General features: G+C 44.4%; 2 protein-coding genes across 2 annotated transcripts in view; one reads left to right on the forward strand and one right to left on the reverse strand.

Annotated features, from left to right (window-relative positions):
- The window catches only part of IDUA (alpha-L-iduronidase), a 75,900-nt gene extending 73,963 nt beyond the window's left edge, over window positions 1-1,937 (reverse strand). The window contains exon 1 of the mRNA XM_032778579.2: window positions 1,289-1,937. Within this exon, the coding sequence (XP_032634470.1) occupies window positions 1,289-1,431 (143 nt within the window). The 5' untranslated portion in view covers window positions 1,432-1,937. The remainder of the gene's footprint in view (window positions 1-1,288) is intronic.
- The window catches only part of LOC116823766 (protein regulator of cytokinesis 1-like), a 48,855-nt gene continuing 24,343 nt past the window's right edge, over window positions 1,321-25,832 (forward strand). Inside the window, exons 1-7 of the mRNA XM_032778582.2 lie at window positions 1,321-1,356; window positions 3,064-3,344; window positions 3,493-3,625; window positions 17,078-17,200; window positions 20,492-20,725; window positions 21,377-21,547; window positions 24,938-25,087. Of these exons, the coding sequence (XP_032634473.1) occupies window positions 3,322-3,344; window positions 3,493-3,625; window positions 17,078-17,200; window positions 20,492-20,725; window positions 21,377-21,547; window positions 24,938-25,087 (834 nt within the window). The 5' untranslated portion in view covers window positions 1,321-1,356; window positions 3,064-3,321. The remainder of the gene's footprint in view (window positions 1,357-3,063; window positions 3,345-3,492; window positions 3,626-17,077; window positions 17,201-20,491; window positions 20,726-21,376; window positions 21,548-24,937; window positions 25,088-25,832) is intronic.

Raw genomic sequence — 25,832 nt, forward strand, 5'->3', positions numbered from 1 at the left:
TCTGTGACACTGAGTGCCTTTCACACACCGGAGGAAGAGCTCCGTGTAGCTAGTCTCTCTTACCAACAGAAGTTGGTCCAATAAAAGATACCTCCCAATAAAAGACTGTCCAGCTTAACCTATCACAGACTTCCAGCTGCAGAGTCACCAAGGCACTGCTCTGATATCAGTAATGTGGCAAAGGTGTGGATTGGGAACTCTGGCTCCCTAGGATGCTCGGCTGGAATGAAATCACACATTTCTTGGGCAATGGGCACGTGATAGATACTTGTGTAAGATGCCACAGATTAGGTTAACTGTCTACTTCGGAGTCTGCCTAGGAGGCAGAGCAGTACAATCCTATCCATGGAGGGGGGAGTAAATACGTGAGCCTGTTACAATATGCTGGGTTCCTGGACCCACATCGAGATGGAGCAGATTCTGATGCCTCAGACTGGCTGTCAGACTATTTATCCAGTGCAGGAAGACAGATGTAGAGTCTCTAAGGCAAAAAAAAGGTGAGGGAATGACAGGTGCACTGTCAGCTCAGGAGAAAGGTAGACTATAGTTTGTTTGGGGCTTTGCACACAAGGGGGGTGGGAGATAATTCAGTGGTTTGAGCACTGGCCTGCTAAACCCAGGGTTATGAGCTCAATCCTTGAGGGGGGCACTTAGGGATCTGGGGCAAAAAATCAGTACTTGGTCCTACGAGTGAACGCAGGGGGCTGGACTTGATGACCTGCCAGCTCTATGAGATAGGTATATCTCCATATATTATATTAATGAAAACACCAAAGTGATGGATGAGTTCTGACTGTTAACCCAGCATGTACTGTCCTGGGAGAAGGCCCTGCATTTTCACAGCCCCCTGAAAGGGGTGGGGAAATAGCTTTCAGCTGAATCTTCTACCTTGCCCTAAGACCCATTTTGCTGCTTGAGCCTTAGCTATAGGAATATAGAACTGGGCTATGTTCTGCTCTCTGCTACAGCTCTGCAACCTCCTGCCCTAGAAGAAACTAGCAATCAGTAGCTAAGTGGGGGTGGGGGGACAGGATATGATGCTTTGACGTCTGCCAAAGAGACCCTGAAAATCTATCTGACTTGGGTACCTGCCTTCTCAAACTTATAAGACCGGTTTAGCTTATCTGCGGGGCCTGTTTAGGCCATAAAGAAACCCCCCTCCTGTCCTACCCCCGGGGGATACCGGTGCACTGGGTAAAGGGAGAGCAGCCTGGCTTTCCTACACACAGCAGGCACTTCAGTGGGGAGCTTTCTTTCGAGCTGGAAGCAGGAAGCAAAGGGCGCTTACCAGAAGCCCGTGCTTTTCCAGAAGTGCTTCAGGGGCCTTTCAAACTGCGAAACATCCACGTGCAGCACGTAAGATCCCCAGCCCGCACGGAGCAGCATGTGCAGGATTATTACTCCGGCTTCCCAACTCCGAACCGGAGCCATGGGGCCCAGGGAAACGGCCTGGGATTACACTAACGCCGGCCCAGGGTCGGAGCGCTCACCGGGAAGCAGGCACTCCACTAGGCTTCATCCCACAGGGGTCCCCCCAGCCGGCCAGCTCAGCTCCCGCTCCGCCGGTGCCCGGGCACGGGGGCTCTCTAAGCTCCAACTGCCCGCAGGTCCGCCGCTCTGTTGGTCCAGGGGTGGGAGAGATTCTCCCTTCAGCGATTCCTGCGAAAGCAAAAGCGAAGCCCTTGCCACACACCCCTCTTCGTGTCACACACGTGGTTTCCCCTGCGTACTTCCTGCTTTCCAAATCTGCCAAGTGGTAAGGCAGACCTGCAACCGCAGGAAAGAAACATCGACTGGAAAAACTTGCAGAAAACCGGGGCAGCCAGCAGTGCTTGGAACCAGATCTTGGGGGGATTATTATAGTATATGTTAGAGGAATTCGGGTTTCATAGCAAAGCAGAAATAAAGATGTTTTCTGCTCCCAGGTACTCTGCGGTGGCTGTGTGCTGTAACCACACCTTTCCCTTTAATACTTCGAAGCAATTTTATATAGTGTCTTTCTTTTCAGTGTATCTGTCTTTCCATATCTTCCCCCCTCTCATCTTTAAATGTGGGGGGTTTCTTCCTTTTGTTGCATTTTGGAGGGAAGGGGTGCATTGTTTGCTTTCTCTTTGAATCTGTCTATTACGGCTTAGTTTACTTTTCATTTTAACTTTGCTTCTTTTCATTTAGTTCCTCAGTGTCATCTATTTCCTTAACTTTGTTTCAGTATTTATCATCTATGCTGATTTTGTCTTTGTTTTCCCCCTCCCCTCCCCTCCCCTCCCCTCCCCCTTTCTCCATTCTTCCTGTCCTATTACAGCAGGCGTGTCTGGAAAATAAACTCACCTAAGGCGAGGGACTAACACTTGCAAAACAAGGAGGAGTCCTTGTGGCACCTTATAGACACTCCCCTCTACAAACACCCCAATCTCCCCTGTATGGTCTCTGTGTGTCCCCAGCGAGACTATATACCCCTACGTACACCCACTATGCCCCCCCCCCAGAAACCCTATAACCCCACAAGCCCACCAGAGACCCTATACACACTCATTATGCTCCTAGACACCCTATCACCTGTACATGCCCCCCAGACCCTATACTTCTACAAACACCTACTGTACTCCACAGAGACCCCACATCCCATATACATCCACTATACTCCCCAGAGTCCCCTTATCCCCTACATACACCCAGGATACATACACCCACTGTACTCCCCAGAGACCCCATATCCCCTACATACACCCACTGTACTCCCCAGAGTCCCCATATCCCATATACATCCACTATACTCTTCAGACACCCCATATCCCATACATACACCCACTGTACTAGACAGAGACCCCATATCCTCTATAGACCCCATTATACGCCCGAGACCCTACATAATCCCGCAGTGCCTCGGAGATTTCCTATCCCACATTCCTCCCCCTGCTCCCTAGTCACATGACCTTCTACCCACGCCCCCACCTCCGCGTGGTTCTTTTCGAGAAGGAAAACAAAGATTCTCGATTCCCATTGGTCCCTGCCCCTAGCGTCCCGCCTTCCTTCCTGACGTAAAGTCGCTCTCCGGTGTGATAGCTGGTGGGCGAGGCGGAAAAAGAAGGCCGTCTTCCATCCGGGCACCACTCTGTACGTCACACGCTGCCGCCCGGAGGGTGGGGGTGAGGATTTCCGTAAACGAGGAGATGGGCGTGGCTGGGTGTTTGGCCAATCCAGGCGCGGTTCTGTGTTGTGCGGCCGGTTTGAATCCCGGGCGCTGCCGTTAGGTTCGTTAGCCGGCCGCGAACTGCATCAGGCGCGCGCCCGAGAGGCTGAGCCCCCAGCCGCGCCGCGAGGATGCCGAGCACCCCGCGCAAGAGGTGAGTGCGGGGACCCCCGGGAAGGGGCTGGGCGGGGCTGGCTGTCCCGGGTGACACCCGCTCAGACCTCCCGTCTCCGTCCGCACCCCGGCATCCCTCCTCCAGAGGCGCTCTGCGCTCCTTGGCCTGACGAGGTGTCTCTCCTCAGCGAGGTCCTGGCCTCCTCCCTGGTGAGCAGCGTCAACCACGCCCTGGGGAAGCTGCTGGACATCTGGCACCAGATCGGCATCAAGGAGGAGATGCAGCTGGAGCGCATGCAGGCGGTCAAGCAGCACATCGAGGTGAGGGGGTTGTGGTCTGGAAGGGGTGTAGGGGGGGCTGTCTCTTCACTCCCCCGCCCATTTTCCCTGCTCATCGTCTCCGCCTCAGTGGGCTCAGCTCAGCCTCACTGCTGTTGCCTCCTCCCGCAGTTCCTGGGGTTCGTCACCCCTTGTAGGGGCTGCAGCTGGGCCCCCCTTCCCCCCCCCCCAGACGGGGTGTTGCTGAGGAACAGCCCCAGTGCTCACAATGGGGCGGGGTAGGAGGAGCTGAGTTGCTGGGCTCTGTCTCTTGCTTCCTGTGAGAATGATAGTCCCATCCTGAGGGGCTCTGCCTCCTTCCTGCACCAGCCCTACTCCACTTCTCTTCCCCAGGAGGCAGGCGAGTGGGGAAAGCAGCCATACAGAGGGGGGTTTCTCCCAGCTGACACTAAAATCATGTGCCTGTCAGTGACCTACCTCCCTTCTCAAAAATATTATTTCCTGGGTTGCAACCTGGCCCACTTTAAGCACTGGTGCCCACCTGCTGCTAGATGCAGTTTTGGGTGAACTGCTCATCCTGATATGTCCAGCACACAAGCTAGAGAATGCCAGAGCTGCAGCTTTGTATGTAGCCTCAACTCTCAACCCCCTGTGCAGAGGCAGCAGTGGAAGGGTAAGTCCCTAGCATCCCACCTGGGAGGTTTGGGTTTAACTCCCTGTTCTGTCACAGACTTCTTGTGTGACCTGTACGTTTTCCCCTAAGGGCTTTTTGTGTCATCGACATGGATATAACAGTACTTCCTTACCTCCTAGTGGTGCTGTGAGAAGAAATACATTAAAGGTTATAAATTCTACAGTAATGAAGGCCATATAAAGACCACTTTCACATCTTTGAGCGCTTCACTTTGCCACTGGGACATTTCCAGTGTGGTTTTAGATGAACTTTTTTTGAAAATAAAGTTTTGATTCTAGAACGTCTGTTCTGCTAGATAGAAGCAAAGTGCTGTGTCCTACACACCTTGCAAGGCCATGTCTTACCATATTAGACTCTTCTCTCTCCTCACCCCTCTCCAAACCCTCACTAGCACTGCAGCTCTTGCCTTAGAAAATAAACAATGAGACAGGACTGGCACATTAGAAATATTTTCTCTCAAATTCTCACAGCATAGGAAGATTCCACAGAACAAGGAACAGTGGTCTCACTTTGCAGTGTGAGAGGTCTAGGTTGGTTATTAGGAAAAACTATTTCACTAGGAGGGTGGTGAAGCACTGGAATGAGTTACTGGGGAGGTGGTGGAATCTTCATCCTTAGAGGTTTTTAAGGCCCGGTTTGACAAAGCCCTGGCTGGATTACTTAGTTGGGGTTGGTCTTGCTTTGAGCAGGGGGTTGAAATAGGTGACCTCCTGAGGTCTCTTCCAACCTTAATCTTCTGTGATTTGTCACATTCATGTCCTGTTTGGCCACCTTAGCTGTGCATGCACAGAGTAATTTTAAATGGGTTGCAACTTGGTGAAATAAAACAGATCTTCATCAGCACACTCAAAATCACTTTACTCTATGCAAAATTTCAACTCTACTTGGCCATTTCAACACTCAAGTTGGTAAGTGTTTTTTTTGTTGTTTTTGTTTTTCCTCTTGTATTGTGCCTGGAAAACTTTGTTCAGACTATGCTGAAAAACTTCAGATTGAAAGATAAAGGCTTTGGATGACTGAGCAACTGTGAACGGGGTTAGAACAGTAATTTCCTGGTATGTTTAAAACTATTTTTTTTGTTGGAATAATTATTGGTACAGGATACCACCATGCCACCAGTTTGATCATAAATTCCTTTATTAAAGCCAAAGACCAAATTATATTTATGCAATTGCTCTAAACGTGCCTAAAAAGCCTACGTAACAAGCAATTACTACATCTAACCAGTATTGGATGTTGATAAGCATTTAATTAAGACACAAATGGACTAAATCCAGGGGTGCTTAGACCTTTGTTAGTTTACTCCAGGGGTCGGCAACCTTTCAGCAGTGGTGTGCTGAGTCTTCATGTATACACTCTAATTTAAGGCTTTGCGTGCCAGTAATACATTTTAATGTTTTTTAGAAGGTCTCTCTAAGTCTATAATATATAACAAAACTACTGTTTTATATGTAAACAGGTTTTCAAAATGTTTCAGAAGCTTTATTTAAAATTAAATTAAAATGCAGATCTTATTAGTTTAGTGTGATCCTTGCTGAGTTTTCCAATGTCTGGTGGCATGTATTTAGATACTTTAAGATGCACACAGGCTTCTTAGTTATAAGTTGATAACCAGCTGGCAGGTGGTCAGTGGCTGGAACCCCAGATCAGCAACTGAGGTGAGTGGAGCTGGTGACCAGTAGGGCTGAGCAGGGCTAGAAGCCTGGACCCTGTCTGGCAGGGGGCCTGCGCTGGAAGCAAGGTGAGTGGGGCTGCGGCAGGGGCCAGCAGCCAGAACCCCAGAGTGGCAGCGGGCTGAGCGGGTCAGCCTGCCCAGCTCTGGGGTTTCAGGGGTGGGCTAAGCGTCTCCACCAGCTCCCCTCTGTGGTTTCAGCTGCCGGCTCCTGCCAGCTGGTGTCTCAGCCCACTGCCAGGCTGGGTTTCCTTCCCCCAGGCCAGCAGTGGGTGCTGAGTGGGACTGGTGGCGGGACCCTGGCTGGCAAGGGGCCAGCAACGGGAACCCCAGAGCGGCAGCGGGCTGAGCGGCTCAGCCCACCCTGTGTGCCGTCGGTTGCCAACCCCTGGTTTACTCTAACTTGGTCAAGCAGATATTAGTAATGAACCCCCAAGAGTTCACCTTTTTATACCCTTTAACAAACAAGTGATTGCCAATTCCTGACTTCAGCTAAAAACCAGTTTCAGGTTGGGAACGCTTGTGATTGGCATAGACAAGAGTTATGACTGAGCCCTTTTCTTCAAGATAACTAACATTGGTGTGTCAGGGATCACTGTAAATTTATTGTATCACAACTTTTCTTTGTCTCTAGTTATCAGAGCTGATTCTAATAAACTTCTTTTCTCTTAAGAGCTACACTGAGTTCAGCATTCTTACAACTTCTCTTGCTAGTTACATTTTTTCCTTACAGACTTCCCACAATGGCTTTTGTTTTACTTAAACTACAAAGCACATATTTTCCTTCATTCCTACACTAACTTCCATGTACAAGAGTAATGCGCTAAAACTGAATTGTGCTAAGCACCTAAGTTTCTGCCTCCTCACATTAGTATAGAGATTTGAGCTGAAACCAAGCTTACTACAAAACAGACTGATGTTATATGGTTATCCTAGCTTTCCAGAATGAAGCTGTAGAAGCTGTTGGTTGGAAAGGGAATGTAAGCTTGGTATACCCCATATGGAAGGCCAGTCTAAATGTATGAAGTAGTGCAACAGGTGCCAAATCACAAATGGGTTAGAGGCCTTAAGAGCTAGGGGAGTTGGACTGTGGAGTCCTACAGTCCAAGGAACAGGGCCTGACAGATCTGCACCCAGAAGTACCATAGAGGCTAGAGATAGAAACAGCAGCTTCCACACACTTAGACCCAGCTTTAGAAACATGTAACTGGACAAAACCTTTGGATCCCACAACAGATTGTCCCCTATGGGGATTCAGCCAGGTCTGTACCATGGAATTCACTAAATCTATGTGAGTATACTAGCTCTGCAGTGATGGAAGGAGCAGTACATTAATTAGTGGTCAATACATTGAATCTAAATACACATAGGGAGCTGTTTTGCTGATCGAGTAGTGATCATTTTTTACTGTTTTTTTTAATCATGACGACACTTAGGTCAAGAAAAGATTTGTCCAGGCTAACTAGTTTGAGCTAGTTGAACTACACAGATGTACAGTTTTCTTTACTCAGTTTCTTAATTTAGGTAAAATCTTGGTTCAAGGTTTGGTTCATACGGGCTTATTACTGGAAGACTAGTCATGTCCAGAGCTTAGAGGCATTGGCCTTTAAAATTACAGCACAAGTGAAAGATTTAGGTCTGTGCAAGTTCTAGAGATGCGCTTAGGAAAGGTGATTAAATCTTACAGACCCCAGGCTTGCAAACAAGTTTTTAAATAAGTAACAAGATAGGTGCAGGGTCAGATGTTGTAGTATCTTCTATTTTGAGTCAACCTTGGACCAAGTAGACTAGGATCATGCCATTTGAGAACTGAGGCTTGTAAATTGGATGTAGATATCTTGTTAGGGAATTGGTAGCATGTGCAATTACTGAAGCTGTCTTGTGCCAAAGCTACCCTGAAGCACCATAGCAGGCAGTTTTGACTTGTAAGATTACATGCATACTAAAGTAAAGGACCCATAGATTGAAACAATTTATTTCCATATGGGAGCCACTTGTAAACCAAGTGAATGTTCACAATACTTGACAGACCATTCAGTTGTTGTCCTGTTAAAGCAAACAAACCAGATATTGCTGGCTAGATTTAGAGCTGAAAGAGATTGGGAAGGATTAGAATTAAAGGGTAGGTCACTAATGATTAGATTAAGAGAGCCCTTCATAAAAAGCAGTGGATGCCTATATACCTCTGACTCCAACATGCGATTTTAATATTGATGATTTTCTTAGCTAAGTGTGTCTGAACAGATTACCACAGAACAGATGGTAAAGCTTGAAGACCAGAAAATGCTGAAGGTCAATGTGTGAATTCAACATCTGTAATTTAAGTGTCTCATCCTATTAGCTTTGATATAATTTTGTAACAATAATTAGTATCCCTTTTGAAATACTGTAGGTCTGGTGCACAGAGTGCAGAAGTTCTGCCAAGTTGTAGCTATATTGTGTCCCCAAAGATTAGAATAATCAGAGCAAATGCCTCATGGCTTTCTCTGAGTGCATCTGACTATACTGATGTTTTATCCAGTCTGTTGGTAACCAGGATCGAGGGTTGTATCTCACTTAGAAGCTCACTGGATATCTGTTGAATTCACAGTCTGAAGTTAGCTACTGGACCAGGCTGAAGTAAATAGCTCTTGCAATCCTGCAAGCTGAGGAGATGAGTTTAAGCCTAAAGTTTTCCCTTTCTCTATTTGTAAGCTCTAGAGATGTCTGGAGGACACGGTCTCCTTGTCTGGGATGTAATTAGTCTTCAGATATGGAGCAACTATGTAAATGGTATAGTGGAGGGAAGGGACAAACTAGTTTGGAACATATGGGCAGTGTAGAAGGAGAGGCGTGTATATAGATATATCCATTAGTTTCTCTTTAATTTAAAAGTGAATTAAAATGACTGGCTTCTAGTTAAGCAGGAGAACATTAAACTTGCTCCAAATCTCTTACATTCAGACATTCCATTGGGTGTTTGCTTTCATGTTGCTCTTCTTTCAGGCAAGATGATCCTGCAGTATTGTCTCAACAATTTCTGAAAAGTAGTAGTGAAACTTATTAGGATCCTATATTGGAGAGAAGGCTCATGCTAGTGGTAGTTGATCTTTTTTCTCTGCATTATTGATTTGACTTATAATTCCATTGATGATGGAGACAGAACAGACCTGTTGGGTCACAATCTTACAGTTCATGGAAGACAAAAATACCATACCTCCGATAAGCTTTAGGGGTGGGGTTTACTGAGGTCAAGCATGTATACACTGAAATACGTAAATTGTGGAGTTTGTAAAGTGGTACTCAAAACTGGAAGGATTCTACATGAGTCACATAACATGCTGGAATATCAGGCATGCAGTTTTTTGTTTTCCTGGCAACAATTAATATTGAACTTTGCAACTAGTGTCTAGGTGGATGGAGGCAGGAGTGAAAATGTGCTGCAAGGATCAGTAACTAAGAAGAGTCTCCAAAAACAGTCATGTTCCTCATTTTCATGTGAATTAAAGATCTCTACTGCTTCTCTCAAACTGCAAAAAAAAATGTTGCTCTGTATTCTACTATTTAGAAAATCCCAAAGCTAAGACACCTTCTTTCATTCTTACTATACTGTTTTATCTGATTTCCCACCCCCCCAGGTTACTTCTTTAGAGCAGGGTTATATTTCAAGTAGCTTCCTTTCGCTAATACACAAACAGAAACTGAATCTGAGAAGCTTGGAATAGTAGTATATGCTACCATGAATAAGGAACTGCTAAGAGTGCTCAAGTATCCCATTATATAAATGGATTCTGATTGAGGCTGCAGGTTGGAATTAATGCAAAACAAATTAACTAGATTACAAAAGTCATGACTGATCAGTTTTAATTGCACTATTAATAATAGAATACCAATTAAATTATAAATATTTTGTAATTGAAATCATTTAAAAAATGTAGAAAAACATACAACACATTATACTATTACAAATATTTGCGTTGTAAAAAATTAACAATAGTATTTTTCAGCTCCTCAAATGTACTGTAGTGCAATCACTTAATTATGACAGTGTAACTTACAAATGTAGAATTTTTTTTTTTTACATAACTGCACTCAAAAACAAAACAATGTAAAACTTCAGAGCCTACAAGTCCACTTAGTGATCGGCTAAACAAGAAGTAGGACTAAGACAAACAAGTTTGTTTACAATTACAGGAGATAATGCTGCCTACTTATTTACAATGTTACCTGAAAGTGAGAACAGGTGTTTGCATGGCACTGTTGTAGCTGGCGTGGCAAGGTATTTATGTGCCAGATATACTAAACATTTGTGTGCCTCTTCATGATTTCACTTGTTCAGGGTTGTTGGGTTGCTTATGTGGGTACCTAGAGGCTAAATATGAGACTGGGGGAATTCTGCACATACTTAGAATTTTCCCCCACAGATTTCTTTGCTTCCCTGCAAAATAATGACTTTCTGATGGGGAAGCAAAAGGAAGCCACAAGAGCAGTCATATGACCCTCCCTAGTAGTATATTTTAGTTGCCCAGGGCAGTTGGCAGAGAAGTCAATCACCTTGGGGAAAGGGGCAGGACTGGGGAAGACCTGACTGGTGGCTCCTACCTTGCGCTGGATTCAGCCGCTAGTCCTGGTTGGGCTGGGGAGGATGAGACTTCCCCTTCACGTGTTCTGGGGCTGTCATACCCACTCCAGATTTCTTTCCCTGGCTGTAGGAAGCTCTGAAAACTCCCTCTCACCCCCCCTACATCCCCCTGTGTGACCTGCACCCATTGCTCCTCAGGTGCAGGGGGAGGGATCACTGTACAGGGAGCTGCTCCCCCATCCACCCAACCTCTGTGCAGCCTGATCCCCTCATACTGACCCCACCCAATCAGCCCCACTCTCCTGCACCTGGACCACCCTGAGCCACCTGCACCTGGATCCCCACCTTACCGAGCCCCAACCAACTGTACTTTGGCCCAACTCCCCCAGCATCCAGACCTCCCCACTGACTCCCACTCACACACAGCCCGACCCCCCTGCTGAGCTTTATCCCCCGCCCCCCACTGATACCTCTTTGACTGAGCCCGAACTACCATCACCTAGACCCCCTGCAGAGTCCATTACTGTTGCACCCTGCTTCCCCACAACAGGCCCCTGTGCATCTGGATTCCCCCCCGGGTCTCACAGTGAGCCACCCACACCCAGATTGCCCAACACAGAACCCTCTCAATCCACACCTGGATCCCTCCACACTTGGATCCTGCCTTGCTGAACCTGCCTGCCCATACCTGGTGCACCTGGCACAGAGGGGCAGGGCCCTGGGGTGTTTCTGGGCAGGCCTGGTCCTTGCGCTGTGTCAGGGTTGGGTGCAGCCTCATGGCTGAGGCCGTGTCCCAGGGGAACCTGCACAGTGATCTCCCACCTGTGTGCAGCCAGTGGCCTGGAGCCTCCACATTTATTTGACATACAATTTGCAGAATTTTAAAATACTGTGTGCAGAATTTTTTTGTGGGGGGGGCACAGAATGCGCTCAGGAGTAGTAGGAAGAGGGAGCAGGGGCTGTATAATGATCAAGCAGAGATACTAAGAGTAGCTATGTCTTGCTAGCTAATATATGGGCAAGATGATATCTTACAGATGCTCCCTGAAGAAAAATAATACATATAAGTTTCCTGAATGCGTGGTGATCATCCACATAGGGGGAAGGTTTACTATGACAGGAGTTCACTGCTACAACAGCTTTTCTGAGAGACTGGAACAGGGCTAAGAGTTACAGCCTCTGAGTCAAATGATCTGAAAATGAGATGGGGCAGCTGGAGAGTATTGACACCTCATTTGTGTAGCTGAATAAAGGCTTCCTGCAGTCAAGAATACCAAAGCTGTATGTTAAGTAACTACCACAGTGATCATGATGGGGAAGGACAGAGATCCATGCTGAGTTGGTTGAAGTCCTCTCCCTTGTGACTCATGATAACTTAAGTTCAGGCTACAAAACTAAACTTTGATGCCCACATTTGTTCACCCAGATCAGACCCTGCTTAAGAACCATAGTTACTAACAGGATGCTTATATGGAATGTATTATCTATACTGCAGGAGCCGCAGTCTTGGACCAGGACTCCATTGTGCTAAGTACTGTACATCAAAGACCATCCTTGATCCAAAGTGCTTAGTATTTTTTTATAATGCACTTCAATAGCCAATACCAAATGCACCCAGAAGAAAATAGCACTGTTTGTATTTAAGTAAGGATTTGAGAATTATTGAATAATTTCTCCTCTCAAATGAGGTACTAACTTTAGAGTTGCTTGTAAATGGTCACAACCTATTATATTTACATCTAAAATTCGGAAACTTCATTAACTCATTAATTAAGGGCTCCTGCATACAGAATAAATCCCAGATTTTAATTGACTTTCCATCTGAGGTCAGAGAGTCAGTTGTCTTGGATTTAAACCAGTTAAGTGCCTCTAAAGTGAAATATGCCATATATAGACCACTAAGAAGCTATTTATATCTTTACAAAGGAACTAAGAAAAGACCATTTGACTTTTTCAAGGTCCTCTTAGGCGTGAACTGGCAAAATGTGCATTAGGTCAGATTTCATAAGTGGATAATAAATCTCTCGTGGGCAAAGCCCACTGCCCAAATTCTAGTGAAATAAAAATAAGACCAAACTTCATAAGAGATGCATGATAGGCATACCTTCTCACCATTGCTAAAGTACTTTCTAGTGCTTAGGATCACACATGACATGGAAACACATGGCCCTTACTTAGACTAGTTTCCCAACTAAATGTTAGATATGACAACAAGGATTAAAATACTGGGTTGGGCCAGTAACAGTTGTTACCAGATGCATCAGAATAAGGTGCTAGAAATCCCAAAAAGGGCAATTATAGAATACGTGGCCTATGGCAACTTAATTGATTACACCCCTCAGAGGATGGCTAATTCCCTTAAACCTGAGGGTTTATTCCTTCCTTACACTTTCTTTTTAATCCTGTCTTGTAATTGTGGGTGTCCTCCTCCATATAAACACCCAACATGTATTGATCCAACCATCTGCAGGCTCCAGCTGTGCTTCAGCAGCCAGTTGTAGCTATAGTCCAGTAGCTAGCCCTATATTGCCCCAGAGATCATATGCAAAGTAGCTTCCAACTTTCTGGTTCAACTGGTGATGGATATAGGCAGCAAGTGCTGTACAACAGAATCCTGAAGAATCTCCTAGAGCTGATTTAGTCTTCTGTTTCAATGAACATGGTAAAACGTAGCTTATTTGCAGTTAGTGGTTTGGCAGTCTGAGGTAGCAAGCTTTGAAAGATTCCTAGGGACCTATTCTACTTCCTTCCTGATCTCCAAATGGTTGGAAGTTATCAGAATTATCTGAATTTGAACAACTTAAAACAAGTCACTGAAAACGAAGTTCAAAATGGAAACATTGAGTTCTCCTTGACATGTCTTCAGCATTTTCCTAAATGCTTAACCTATTCACATCATTGCACTGACATTTTCTCAGGTTCTCTTGTGCGTTTCCAGAACCTTTTGAATGTAGCTCCTCTCCTGGAGCATTAATTAATTAATTGGGCTATATCAGCAGGAGTGTTGTTGTACGCAAGACATGAGAAATCTTTTACTCTACTCCATGCTGACTATGCCTCAGTTGGAGTATTGTGTCCAGTTTTGGGTGTCACATTTCAGAAAAGATCTGGATTTTCTCCAATTTGTCCATAGGCGAGCAACAAAAATGATTAAAGGTCTAGAAAACGTGGCATATGAGGGAAGACTGAAAAAGTTGGATTTGTTTAGTCTGGAGAAAAGAAGACTGAGAGAGGCTATAACAGTTTTCAAGTACATAAAAGGTTGGTACAAGGAGGAGAGTGAAAAATTGTTTTCCTTAACCTCTGAGGATCAGACGAGAAGCCGAGGTCTTAAATTGCAGCAAGGGAGGTTTAGGATGGACATTAGGAAAAACTTCCTAACTCTTAGAATGGTTAAGCACTGGAATAAATTACCTAGGGAGATTGTGGAATCTCTGATATTGGAGGTCTTTGAGAACAGATTAGACAAATGTGTCAGGAATGGTCTAGTTATTACTTGGTCCTGCCTTGAGCGCAGTGGACTGGACTAGACGACCTATTGAGGTCCCTTCCAGTCCTAGCAATGAAGTCTGTTAGTAATGAAGTCAGCCTGTTAGATTGGGGCTGGTGGGGGGACTTAGTGTTGAAGATAGGCCTTTTAAAATGAAAATAACTAAAATGGTGCATTGCTGTGACAGTCTATATAAATGGCAATTGGTTGATCACTGTAAATGATGATAAAAAGGATAGCTCAGTGGTTTGAGCATTGGCCTACTAAACCTAAGGTTGTGAGTTCAATCCTTGTGGGGGCCATTTAAGGAACTGGGGTAAAAATCTGTCTGGGGACTGGTCTTGCTTTGAGCAGGGGATTGGACTAGATGATCTCCTGAAGTCCCTTCCAACCCTGATATTCTATGATTCTTCTTCTATGAACTATCTAATCATTTCTCACTTTTATAAAAGCTTTTTATCAGTTAATATTGAAGTGCTTTACAGAGGAGGTTAGAATTATCCCCATGTTATAAATGAGGATACAGAAGAAGTGAATTTGGTGTAAGTCTTTATAGCATCTGCAAAAGTGGAAACTTGAAACTCAGTGTGCAAAATCTAGCGACATTAAGGGACCAAAGCTCTAGGTTTCGTCAAAACCTTAATGTGCACAGAAAATAGGGCCTGAGAGGCAAGGTAATAATCCTTAGGGACTATTTTCTAAGGGTTGTTACCTTCTTTCTTTCTCTGAGGCTATTTTCTAAGCATATGAAGCTTCTGACTATATCTAGGCCCACAGTTCTCAAACTTAATTGTACCACGGCCCCTTTCTGACAACAAAAATTATTGCATGACCCCAGGAGTGGGGACTGAAGCCTGAGCTTGCCACACTGGGTTGGGGGGCCCAAAGCCCAAGCCCCACCACCTTAGGTGTGGGGGCCAAAGCCCAAGGGCTTCAGCCCTGGGCATAGGGCATATAACCAGAGCCCTGCTGCCCAGGGCTGAAGCTATTGGACTTCAGCTTCGTCCCCGAGCACGGGGGCTTCAGCTTTGGCTCCGGGCCCTAGCAAGTCTAAAGCCAGTCTTGGTGACCCCATTAAAATGGGTCTCCTGATCTAGACCTATGTTCCCTTAACATCCCTAGATTTTGCACATAATTGAGTTTCAGAATGCATGCCCACTTTTGCAGATCCAATAATGACTTTCACCAAATTATTTTCATGTGTCTAAGAAATATGATTTAACAACTGTCATAACTCTAGTCAAGTGCCACCTCTTAGCCATTCACCAATGTACTGTGCAGGAATCCAGCTGCTGAATCCTCAGCTTCCTTAAGCCTCCAGAATCTGACTGGACTTCAGGCACAGCAGTTTTCTTAGATCCTCTAGGCACACTTGGGGTGCAGACATTGTGTCTGCTCTCTTCTGAGAGCTGAAACTGTATGGCCTGCTGCCCAGTTCCTAGAACCAGTGCTGACCACTCAGACTCTGCCCATAGCATAAACCAGGGGTCGGCAACCTTTCAGAAGTGGTGTGCCACGTCTTCATTTATTCACTCCAATTTAAAGTTTCGCGTGCCAGTAATACATTTTAATGTTTTTAGAAGGTCTCTTTCTATAAGCCTATAATATTTAACTAAACTGTTGTTGTATGTAAAGTAAATAAGGTTTTTAAGATGTTTAAGAAGCTTCATTTAAAATGAAATTAAAATGCAGAGCCTCCCAGACCAGTGGCCACGACCTGGGCAGCGTGAGTGCCACTGAAAATCAGCTCGCGTGCTGCCTTTGGCATCCGTGCCATAGGTTGCCTACCCCTGGCTTAAACATACCCTCTTTCAGAGCTCCTGCTCTGGGATGTTCTGGATTCATAGTTTACTTTCTCAAGGGGAATATGAATAGTGTAACACAAATGCACACTTTGCACAGGATTCTAAAGCCAGTGCTGTTACTCACGTGAGGAAATACAGTTCTGTACAAAAATAAAACTTACATTCCTTTGTCTGCTGCAGTTTCTTCACCATTCCAGAGCATTCTTTGGGCTGGCATCAGTTGTCTGGGCTGGTCCAGGGTCCTTCTGCTGCATGGTTTGTGTTCTGAAACATGAACACTTCTCTCTCTCCTGCCCAAAAGTTCCTATGTGGCTCTCCCAGTCTTCCCACTGAGGGTATATCTACACTGCAAACAGGAGGTGCAATTGCAGCACATGTAGACATAGCTGAGCTAGCTCTGAGTCAAGTCACTACAAGCAGTAGTGTAACTGCAAGGGCACAGGCTAGCCACCCAAGTAGCCTGGAACCATGGGTATTTAGTAGGGCAGCAAGCATGTGCTGCCACACCTACACCGCTAGTTTGAGCCAGCTGGCTAGCTTAGGTGTGCCTACATGTGCTACAGTTGCACCTCCCCGACCATAGTGTAGGTGTACCCATAGTCTTTTTTAACTCTTGCTTTATTTGTCCTCTTTGGAAATTTTCCACTCCCCTCCCCAGCCCAACAAGTAGGCAGAAGTGTAGCTACTCCTAGGCTCCAGCTATCAGTATAGCTATTGGCTAATCACAGTACAAACATTAAAGTTAGGGATCCTTCATTGTCATGGTCTACACTTAAAATTTAGATTGATTTGGCGACATTCACACTGAGTGATGTAGCTATGCCAACCTAACCCCTGATGTAGACGTGGCTAGGTTGATAAGACAAATGATTCAGTTGACCTAGCTACCGCCACTTAGGGAGATGTATTACCTACAGCAACAGGAAAAGCTTCCGTTGTTAGACACAGTTTTTATCTATGCTACAGGGTTTGTGTGGCATAGCTATGATGCCAAAGCTATGCTGCTGTAGTTCCTGTAATGTAGATAAGGCCTTAGTCTGGTGTGTTCCTGATACAGGTCCTGTCAGCAATGGTGGCTACATAGAAATAGAGGCATTTCATGATACCACAGTTTTCATAATGGCAGCCTCATAACATTAACCAGAAGTTGTACAGCAATTTACAAATTATATTGATAGTTTAGTGCTGGGCCCAGTGTTGGGCTTGGTTACTGTGAAGTATGTTGGATCTGGCCTACTTATTGATAATTATTTTGTATCCTTTCCTGGGCAGAATCTGTTGAACGAAATGATTACAGAGGAATGTCAGTTAAAGGAAAGAATCGAAAGCAGCATTGAACGCCGTAAAAAGGAATTGACGTCACTGAGAAATGAACTGTCGCTGGACCCCTACCTGGTAAGATGGCTCTAGGTTTATTATGCCTGATACACAATCTACTAGTTGACTCTAAGGTTAAATTTGCTGTTTGAAACTGTTCAAATGTGGATCAAATGTTACCATGTATGTGGTCTTTTGATGTAAAATTTCAACGTTAATATTTATGCTCTTTGAATTTTCTATACATGTTTTGGTTTTTTCTTTTTGGTGTTTGTCTCCTCCTCCTCCTCCTCCCTTTCTCCCGTCACCATACAGTTTTCATAAGAAATCTAAAGTTTGTCTCTAGCAGAAATTCATTAGGGTTTCTAACATCTACCTCTATTTTAAAAACAAATTATAAATGTGGGTCTATAGGGATCAATCCTGAGCAGAACTGCTAAAACAAGTACACCTCTACCTCGATATAACGTGACCCTATATAACTCGAATTCAGATATAATGCGGTAAAACAGTGCTCGGGGGGTGGGGGTGCACACTCCGGTGGATCAAAGCAAGTTCGACATAATGCGGTTTCACCTATAACATAGTAAGATTTTTGGTGCCCGAGGACAGTGTTATATCGAGGTAGAGGTGTAATTTATAGAAGAATATTAGGGTAAGGGTCACTTTTCTGTCTGTCATAACAAACAGTTAATCTAGATGCAGAGGCCATCAAATCTCTCCCTTCAGAGAAATTCATGAATTGTCTATTTAAAAATGACTGCTACTGTTAGGACTCAGGCCGCATCAGTTAAAATGGCTGCCATTTTGCTACAGTAGGAAAAAGAGGAAGCTTACAAAGCCTTTGGCAAATATGACCACTGCCTCCTGTTGTTCCCAGTGGGTAGGATACCCCGTTGATATCAGGAATGATTGCAGCCCCTCCCTACTGTTTCAGGAGTACAGAGGAGCCCTGTGAGGAGTGAAGAAATATGAGGGGCCAGGAAAGCAGGAGAGAAAACTGGGACGTGTTTCATAACCTCAAACTTGTTTACTTGTCTTGCAGAAAAAATATTAGACTACTTCCTTCTCTTGCCTTACATTATCTCCATCTGATATGTTCAGCATCCATTGTGAGCTGTCATGAGTTTGTCCAAGGAAGACCAGTCTCCGTAATTCCATCTTGTCTGGCACACAGGGAGCTTAACCTTTGTGTAATCTTGCAGTAAGCCCCCCACAACATAGGACGTTGGTCCTGACAAACTTGATAAAGTCGCCTTTGACTTCCTTGGTCCACGTAAGCTTGTTTCTTAGACGAAAAGTCATTTTCCTGGTAGCAGCGACTTGTGCTCTCAGTGACTAACCTGATTTAAATCAAGTCTTATGTATAATGTGGTGGTGCAGACTCAGTTCAGAAAGGAGTTCTGCATTAGTGATGCTGTTCTGCTCAGTGTTGCCATGCCTATGTCAGTCTGGCCCAGTATAGCTCTAGATGGTCATCAGTCTTGTGAGTTGACCCAACTGCCAAACCCAAATGATTGGTCCCTTTTCCTAGCTCTGGGGGTTTCAGGCAACTTCCAGGTGCAGACCCCATATCTGACATTCTTCTTAGGCAGTGGGAGACCAGAGTTTGGCCACCTGAGACCCCAAAATAGTACCTCAGATCTCCCGAGCCACCAATTGCTTAGACATTTTTTCCCTAGAGTCTTGCAAGCTCCACACCTCTGGCTTCAGGGACAGTGTGGCAAAAACACAGGCTTAGGTATCTGGTTAAGAAATTCCTGTGTGAACTTTTTAAAGCATGCTAGTGTTACACAAATTTGAACATAGCCACCACCTCCCTTCCTTCCTTATCTGATCTTGCCACTCCTATGACTTCTAGGTTAGGGCTAGGAAGCACTGTCTGTCTGCCTTAACCTGGTGGTCTTGCACATGCTGGTTGTCTGGCCACTTTGTTTTAAGAGGAGTGCTTCTCTAATAGTCTTTGTCCCTCTTTTGCCCATATGCTTTGGTAGGGGAGTTCCAAGTCTCAGCCTACCTTCCACGCCCCATTGGCTTCTGTGCAGTGTCAGAGTCAATGGCTCTACCAGTTGAAAACCCATTGTTGCAGCTGGAGAGAGTCTTTGAATGTTGATTGCCCTTTAAGGCTCTGTTACAGTGTCTGTCTTTTCACTAGGTGTCAGACCTCTGTTTCAAAATGCTCTAATCCATAAAAGAGGTTGCAACATAAAGTAGACCTCCTTGAAACAAAATGAGGTTCACCAAACAAAATGGGTTTCATAATTTGACACAGACATATATCCCCAACTTGTCACAAGCCTTCATCTCTATCCTGGGAGACTCACCTGCATATGCTCTGTTAAAATCCTTGGACATCTACTTAGAGCACACTGAAGCCTCTAAAGTCCACCCAGTGCATAAGGTTTTCATACCAATTTGCTGATTAATGTGATTTCCAAGAGACTATGTCGAAGTGTATGTCTGTGTCACGCTCCTTTGACTTGGTTGGCTTGAAAGGATAAATCCATGTCAATCAAGGCTTGCTGAATTAGAGGTAAGAGTGCATAGCTTGCTTTAGGAATATTTCCATCGCACACTTGCCAAGCAGCTTACAGGCTCCCTTCCTCACATACACAAGGTGCTGTTGCTTGGATTGATTCTCTGTATAGGACTCCTTGTGCTCCAGAATGTGTTCCCAGGGTTATATGGCCAAAATCTTCTCGGGACCTGTTTAATTGGATGGTCCTTATTCTCAGTTGACTGACTTTTGCCTGAGTGTTTACTCTTAGAAGTGGGCTCTTGCGCTTGAATATTGAGAGATCTTGAAGGTTTGGATCAGGTATACATATACTCATTATTTAACTCTAGTTTAAAAAACCAAACAAACCTGCTTATACTTTTGGCTATATTGCTTCTCACTGTAATTGTGCTGTTTTCTTCTGCAATATCCCTTGAGATTCTTGCACTAAAGAGTGTAAATTCTGCACACAGGATGTTCTCTTAAAGTAGGGGTGGCCAACCTGTGGCTCCAGAACCACATGCAGCTCTTCAGAAGTTAATATGCAGCTCCTTGTATAGGCACAGACTCTGGGGCTGGTAGGAGATTGTCTCACTGTTTATATAACCCCTAAGGTTTAAACTTCTGGGGTAAGAGAATGTTATCAGTCTTAGGTGAAGCAACTAAGATCTCAAGAATTAGAATGTGAGAAGGTAAGTAATTTCAACAAACAGAAGTGCAGATCTGTTTCCCTTCTAGCAGCGCATGCTGAAGTTTTGGTCTATCACATACTGATTGTATCTGACGGCTTTTCTTGATGCCAAATCACAACCAAATGTTACAAGGCATTATGTATCCTTATGATTACAAAACATGCTTCAAAAACTCTACAGGCTGAAGAGGGTATATCCATCCTTCAGATGGAGAAAGATCTACGACTGGCATTAGATGCTACACTCAAAGAAAAAAATGAGAGGCTGGAGGAATTGAAGCAACTTCAGCAGCAAGATGAAAAACTCTGTGCTGAGCTTTTTACCACCCCATACTATATTCCTACTGGCAGCATTCCAAGTCGTTTACAGCTGGAAGAGTTAAAGGAACATGTTCGGATGCGTTCAGATGAGAAGGTATGTGGTGTATAAAAAAAAAAAAAATTAAAAATCCAATAAATGAAATGTGATTTGAGGTTGTAGAGGAAAGTGTTTTCCACCTCTGCATTTTAACTGGAAAAGAATGCTAGCTGCAGTGTGTTGTCTGATCACTGAGTGTAGCTAATACTACAGTATTTAGTTTAATATTGATTTTTAATTCAGTTTAATTAAATCATATTATGGCCTGATTATCTGAATATATTTAAAGGCATTATATAGCTGAGACATCTCACCCTGTTTAAGGAGTTCTTTAAGTTATTATGGAAAATGATAGTGATGAAATTTTAAAATGTTTGTATGAAACACAACTTCACATTGTCTAAGACTAAAATTTTAAATGCTGTTCCTATGAACTGAGTTCCCTTTTCTCCCTTTGTGATTAGCAGATAGTACTTGGATGATGGTGTACACTTCAGCTTCTGTGCAGTGCTTTTAAGTTTTAGATAGCTTTGTATCTATACTGTACAAAAACTATCAATCCATACTCAGAAAATGGAATTACCTAAACTAGCCAAATCATACTACCTTCGCTATCGTCTTGAGATGGTATCTTAACCAACAGAGCCTCAGTATGAGACAATATTCTAAGCAATTGTATATAAAATGCTTGTTTTAATTTTTCAATAGAAACGACGTCTGGAAGTTTTTCTCGAACTAAGAAACGAAATCAGGCAGTATAATGAAGAGATTGGGCACACACCTGATTCTACTCTTGAAAAAGAGGTGCTCTCTGATGATGAAGAACCTTTTTGTCTTACCAATAAGAACATTGAAGCTCTTCAAACACTTGTTAATAAGGTTAGATTTTTAAGTGATTAAGAGAAAATATAGTAACTGTTCTTAACGATCACATGTAACACTGACATCTGTAATTAGGCTGTATAAGCATTGCCATTCTAATACTTCCTACATCCTTAAGAACATAGGAATTGCAATGCAAGAGCAGTAGTAATCCATCGTGTTTAGTATTTTGTCTAGCAGTGGCCAGATCTAGATGCCTCAATAGAAGGTGAAAAAACACCTAGTTTTTACTCCTGGTCCTCACTTGCAACACTCACCTGCTCCATGTTATGTTGTTTTCCTTTTGTCCTCTTCTGCTCCCTGTTCCCTGATTACTCTCCTTTCTTCTCTTCGCTCCATGCCTCTCTGTATCCTATTTTCTGTTTTCCTGATCATTGTCACGGAGTCCCCGGGCTATGCTCTGGAACTGCTCCCCGCAAAACCAGTCAGGACTTTAGGAAACCTCCTCTCCCTTGGAGCAGACTTTTTCAGGGCAAGAACCTCACACGTCTTCACCTCCTGGGTCTCTCCTTGGAGCATTCAGCATCCTCTGTCCCTCTGTGCGCTTCCCACAGCGAGCCCGCCCCAGCAGGATCCTGGGGAAGCCACAGGGTCCTGCACCCCTACTTTGCAGTCAGACTTGACTCTCAGCGAGCCAGTAAAACAGGTTTGTTCAATGACAAGAACACAGTCTAAAACAGAGCTTGTAGGTACCGTGAACCGGACCCCCCGGCTGGGTCCATTCTGGGGGGTAGTGAGCCAGACCCCCACGTCTGCACTTCACTCCTCGTCCCCTGCCAGCTCCAGACTCCCAAACTCCCTCCAGCCCCTCCTCCTCTGCTCGGTTCCTTTCCTGGGCCAAGAGGTCACCTGATCTCTTTGTCTCCAACACCTTCAGCTGGCACCTTTGCAGAGGAGGGGCCCAGGCCATCAGTTGCTAGGAGACAGAGTGTCGGCCAGGAACTGAGCCCTCCTCCCAGTATTCAGAAAAAACATTAAGAACGTTCCCAGTTCGTCACAATCATAACCTCTGTTTGTCCCAAAGATTTTCGAATCTGGCTCTCCCTTGTCTACAGGCCAGTCCTTCACTCTGCAACCTTGGCTTTCAGTCAATTCTCTGCAAGTCCAAGGCCCACTAATTGTTGTTGTGCTTCCCTCAGCACTCTACGAAATGCACAATCTGTCATCTTCCCACCAATCCACTCTCATCTCCATCAGTCTATCATTTGCCTTCCTCCCATTCCAACCAATCCATCCTCTGTAATCAAAGTTTTGTCCCGGCTTACTCTTTCCCTGTCCCCTAGACAATTCATTCTTAGCCTCTGCCTCTCTCAGCCAATTAAGCTTTTCTTTTTAGATAACTGATGGTCAGCTCCCCTTCTCCAGTCTCCCTTCCAGCTGCCACAACTGATCCTCTTCCCATTGCAGGCCATTGGGCATCTCCTGCCAGGAAATTCATTTTTTGTCTTCTATGAAAATTCAGGTTCTCTCTGGCCAGGATTAATGTTAGTTTTCATCAGTGTCTCCCCTCCTCCTCTTTGTCGCTATATGGACAGGATTGTCATCCTGTGCTTCGTGCTCCCTTAGGGCTCGAGCAAGGCCGGGGAGCAGAGAGTGTGCCTATTTCCCCACTTCTTTGCATATATGAGGCAGCCATCAGGCTTCTGAGAAGCTGCAATAGAGTAGATGGACTAGATTTTTCTAGCACTCCTGTTCACACTCTTTCGAGTCCTCTGACGATTCAGGGGAGAAAAAGGGTAGCACCATGACTTCCTTTATTCAGTTCAGTTTGCCTCTTCTCAATTCTGAACAAAACTGCAAGAACCTCTTATGATTTTTTCTAGACCAAGAACAAATACGCAGGAACTCAAGGCCCTTTCTTAAAGGTAGCTATACTGAATAACTAATGTCCAAGTAGCATATATGGAGGTATCTGTGTTATGATGAGCACACAAGCCACATGTTTCAACATAATTAAATGCTAAAGTCTTTCAGTGTGTCTTGACTTCCTTTTTCTTTGTTCTCTTCTGTTAACCTCAGAATTGATCATAAATAAGCCATTGGCAGTATATGCGCAATGCCTTTAGACTGGAAATAGAGTACCTTAATTCAGACCTTCTATCAAATAAACTTATTCTGCAACCGTTTGCTAACTCATGCTGTTCCATAAAACACTCGAAGCTGCTGGAACTTTGTCTGTTAGCACTGGTGGGATTGAAAATGTTAATGCAGCTGAGTTGGTGGGAATATTTTAAGTCCCTGGTATACATGCAGTCCTAGAAATGAATTCTCCTATTTGTTATTGCGTGATAATAGGCCAGCTTGAAAGCTTCCACTGTCCCAGGGGTGAGCAAACTTTTTGGCCTGAGGGCCACATCAGGGTTCCAAAACTGTATGGAGGGCCAAGTAGGGAAGGCTGTGCCTCCTGAAACAGCCTGGCTATTGACCCCCCTCTCACTGCCCCCCTCAAAGCCCCCGACCCATCCAACCCTCGCTTCTCCTTGTTGCCTGATTGCTCCGCCCACTTACAGGCCTTCCAGGACTCCCACACCTATCCAACCCCCCCATTCCCTTCCCTTGACCTCCCCCCTTACCATGCCACTCAGAGCAGCAGGACCGGCAGCCGTGCTGCGCAGCTGGAGCTTGCAGCCCCGCTGCCCAGAGCTCTGGCGGCATGGCAAGCTGAGGCTGGAGGAGGAGGAAGGACAGCAGGGGAGGGGCTGGGGGCTAGCCTCCCTGGCCGGGAGCTCAAGGGCTAGGCAGAACGGTCACGTGGGCCGGACGTGGTCCACGGGCCATAGTTTGCCCACCTCTGCACTATCCACTCTTTAACAATTTTCTTTGAGCTTCCAGTGTTATATCTAACGCTTCACCAGCAATAAATTCATTTAATATCATAAAATTCAGTCTTCAGGCATGTCCTGATAAGCATCAGCCAGAAGGGAAGGGATATGACTGTTTTCACAATGTACCATCAACTCTGAGTGGCAGTTGCTATTAGTAACATCAAGCAATGATAATTTGCAGGGTTTCTGGAAACTCTTGATTTCTTCTGTATTGTTGAGTGAAAGATGTCTTTCTAATGGCTTACATCAGGAATGAACTAGACCTTTGGACATTACAATAATATGTTTTTTAAAGAGTATACAGCTTGCATCAAAATAGTGATCCATACTTAACTGTAGAGATCCCACGTACTTAGTGTCCTCACTGCAATGCTGTAAGAACAAGCTTTCTTCCTTTTTCCATATCTTTACTAGAGCTTATATATTATTTCTCTTCCTACTGAATAATTGTTGGTTGGTTCACCTTGCTACTACACTGTAATTTCTCAGCGTTCTTCTACATTAAGGTGCTATCTTCTCTGAAATAAGTTCAACTTATGCTGTCATACTATATGCCTTGTAGTTGCAGTTGAAGAAAGGATCTGTAATCTCAACACGGGAGGCTCTGAAGGGGAAGGTACAACTTCTGTGGAATAGACTTCGATGGCCAGTAGAGAAGCAGGAACAATGTAAAATGAATATTAAAGGCTCCATTACTCAAGAAGTTACCATGGTAAGACAATATTTTTCATGGAACTATTTCCACTGCCTTTCTTCTTACAGAAACTATTTTAGGTTTTTCTTTAAATAGACAAGCTTTGTCACAAAATCCAACTACATAAGAAATGCAAGGTTTACACTGAGAACTCACTTTGCGGGAAGGCAAACCCTTATGTATATTCAGATACCCTTAAAGTAGTATTTTTGCTGAATATTGAACTTGAACTACTTTTGCTTTCAAGTTGAGCTTAAATTGCTAAACTGGATGTCTTGTACTGGTTTGTTCAATTGGTTTCTTAGTTGGTGATAGAATTTCAGATTGTACATTGATTATTTCTGCCAAGATCTTTCATACTCAAAATGTTTATATGCTGAAAAAGGCAAGTCCATAGTGTGAACGCAAATTTGAACATGGAATAGGATAATAAAAGCCCATGCTACGTTTATAATCTGCACCACTTTCTGATATATTGAACTTCTCCAAGTTAAAAATGCTGACCTATTTCAACAAGTTATACTCATCGCTTTGAAGTGACTTAAAGCACAAATCTCACCCACATAAGTGGTTTTAAAAATCCCACCCTTGGGTGCCTAAATGTAGGTGATGCCTTGCCTTGTCACAGTGCTCACCAGGCATCACAAGCTGTTTAGTTTAGTGTGCGATAGCTCATTCAGAATATGTTGGTCTGTACTGACCATTAGTTGAATCTTGAAATCTCATGTCAGTTTTTGTAACAGCTAATGTTATTAAGACCTTG

The sequence above is a fragment of the Chelonoidis abingdonii genome, chromosome 6, assembly GCF_003597395.2.
Source record: "Chelonoidis abingdonii isolate Lonesome George chromosome 6, CheloAbing_2.0, whole genome shotgun sequence".
Taxonomy (NCBI): domain Eukaryota; kingdom Metazoa; phylum Chordata; order Testudines; family Testudinidae; genus Chelonoidis; species Chelonoidis abingdonii.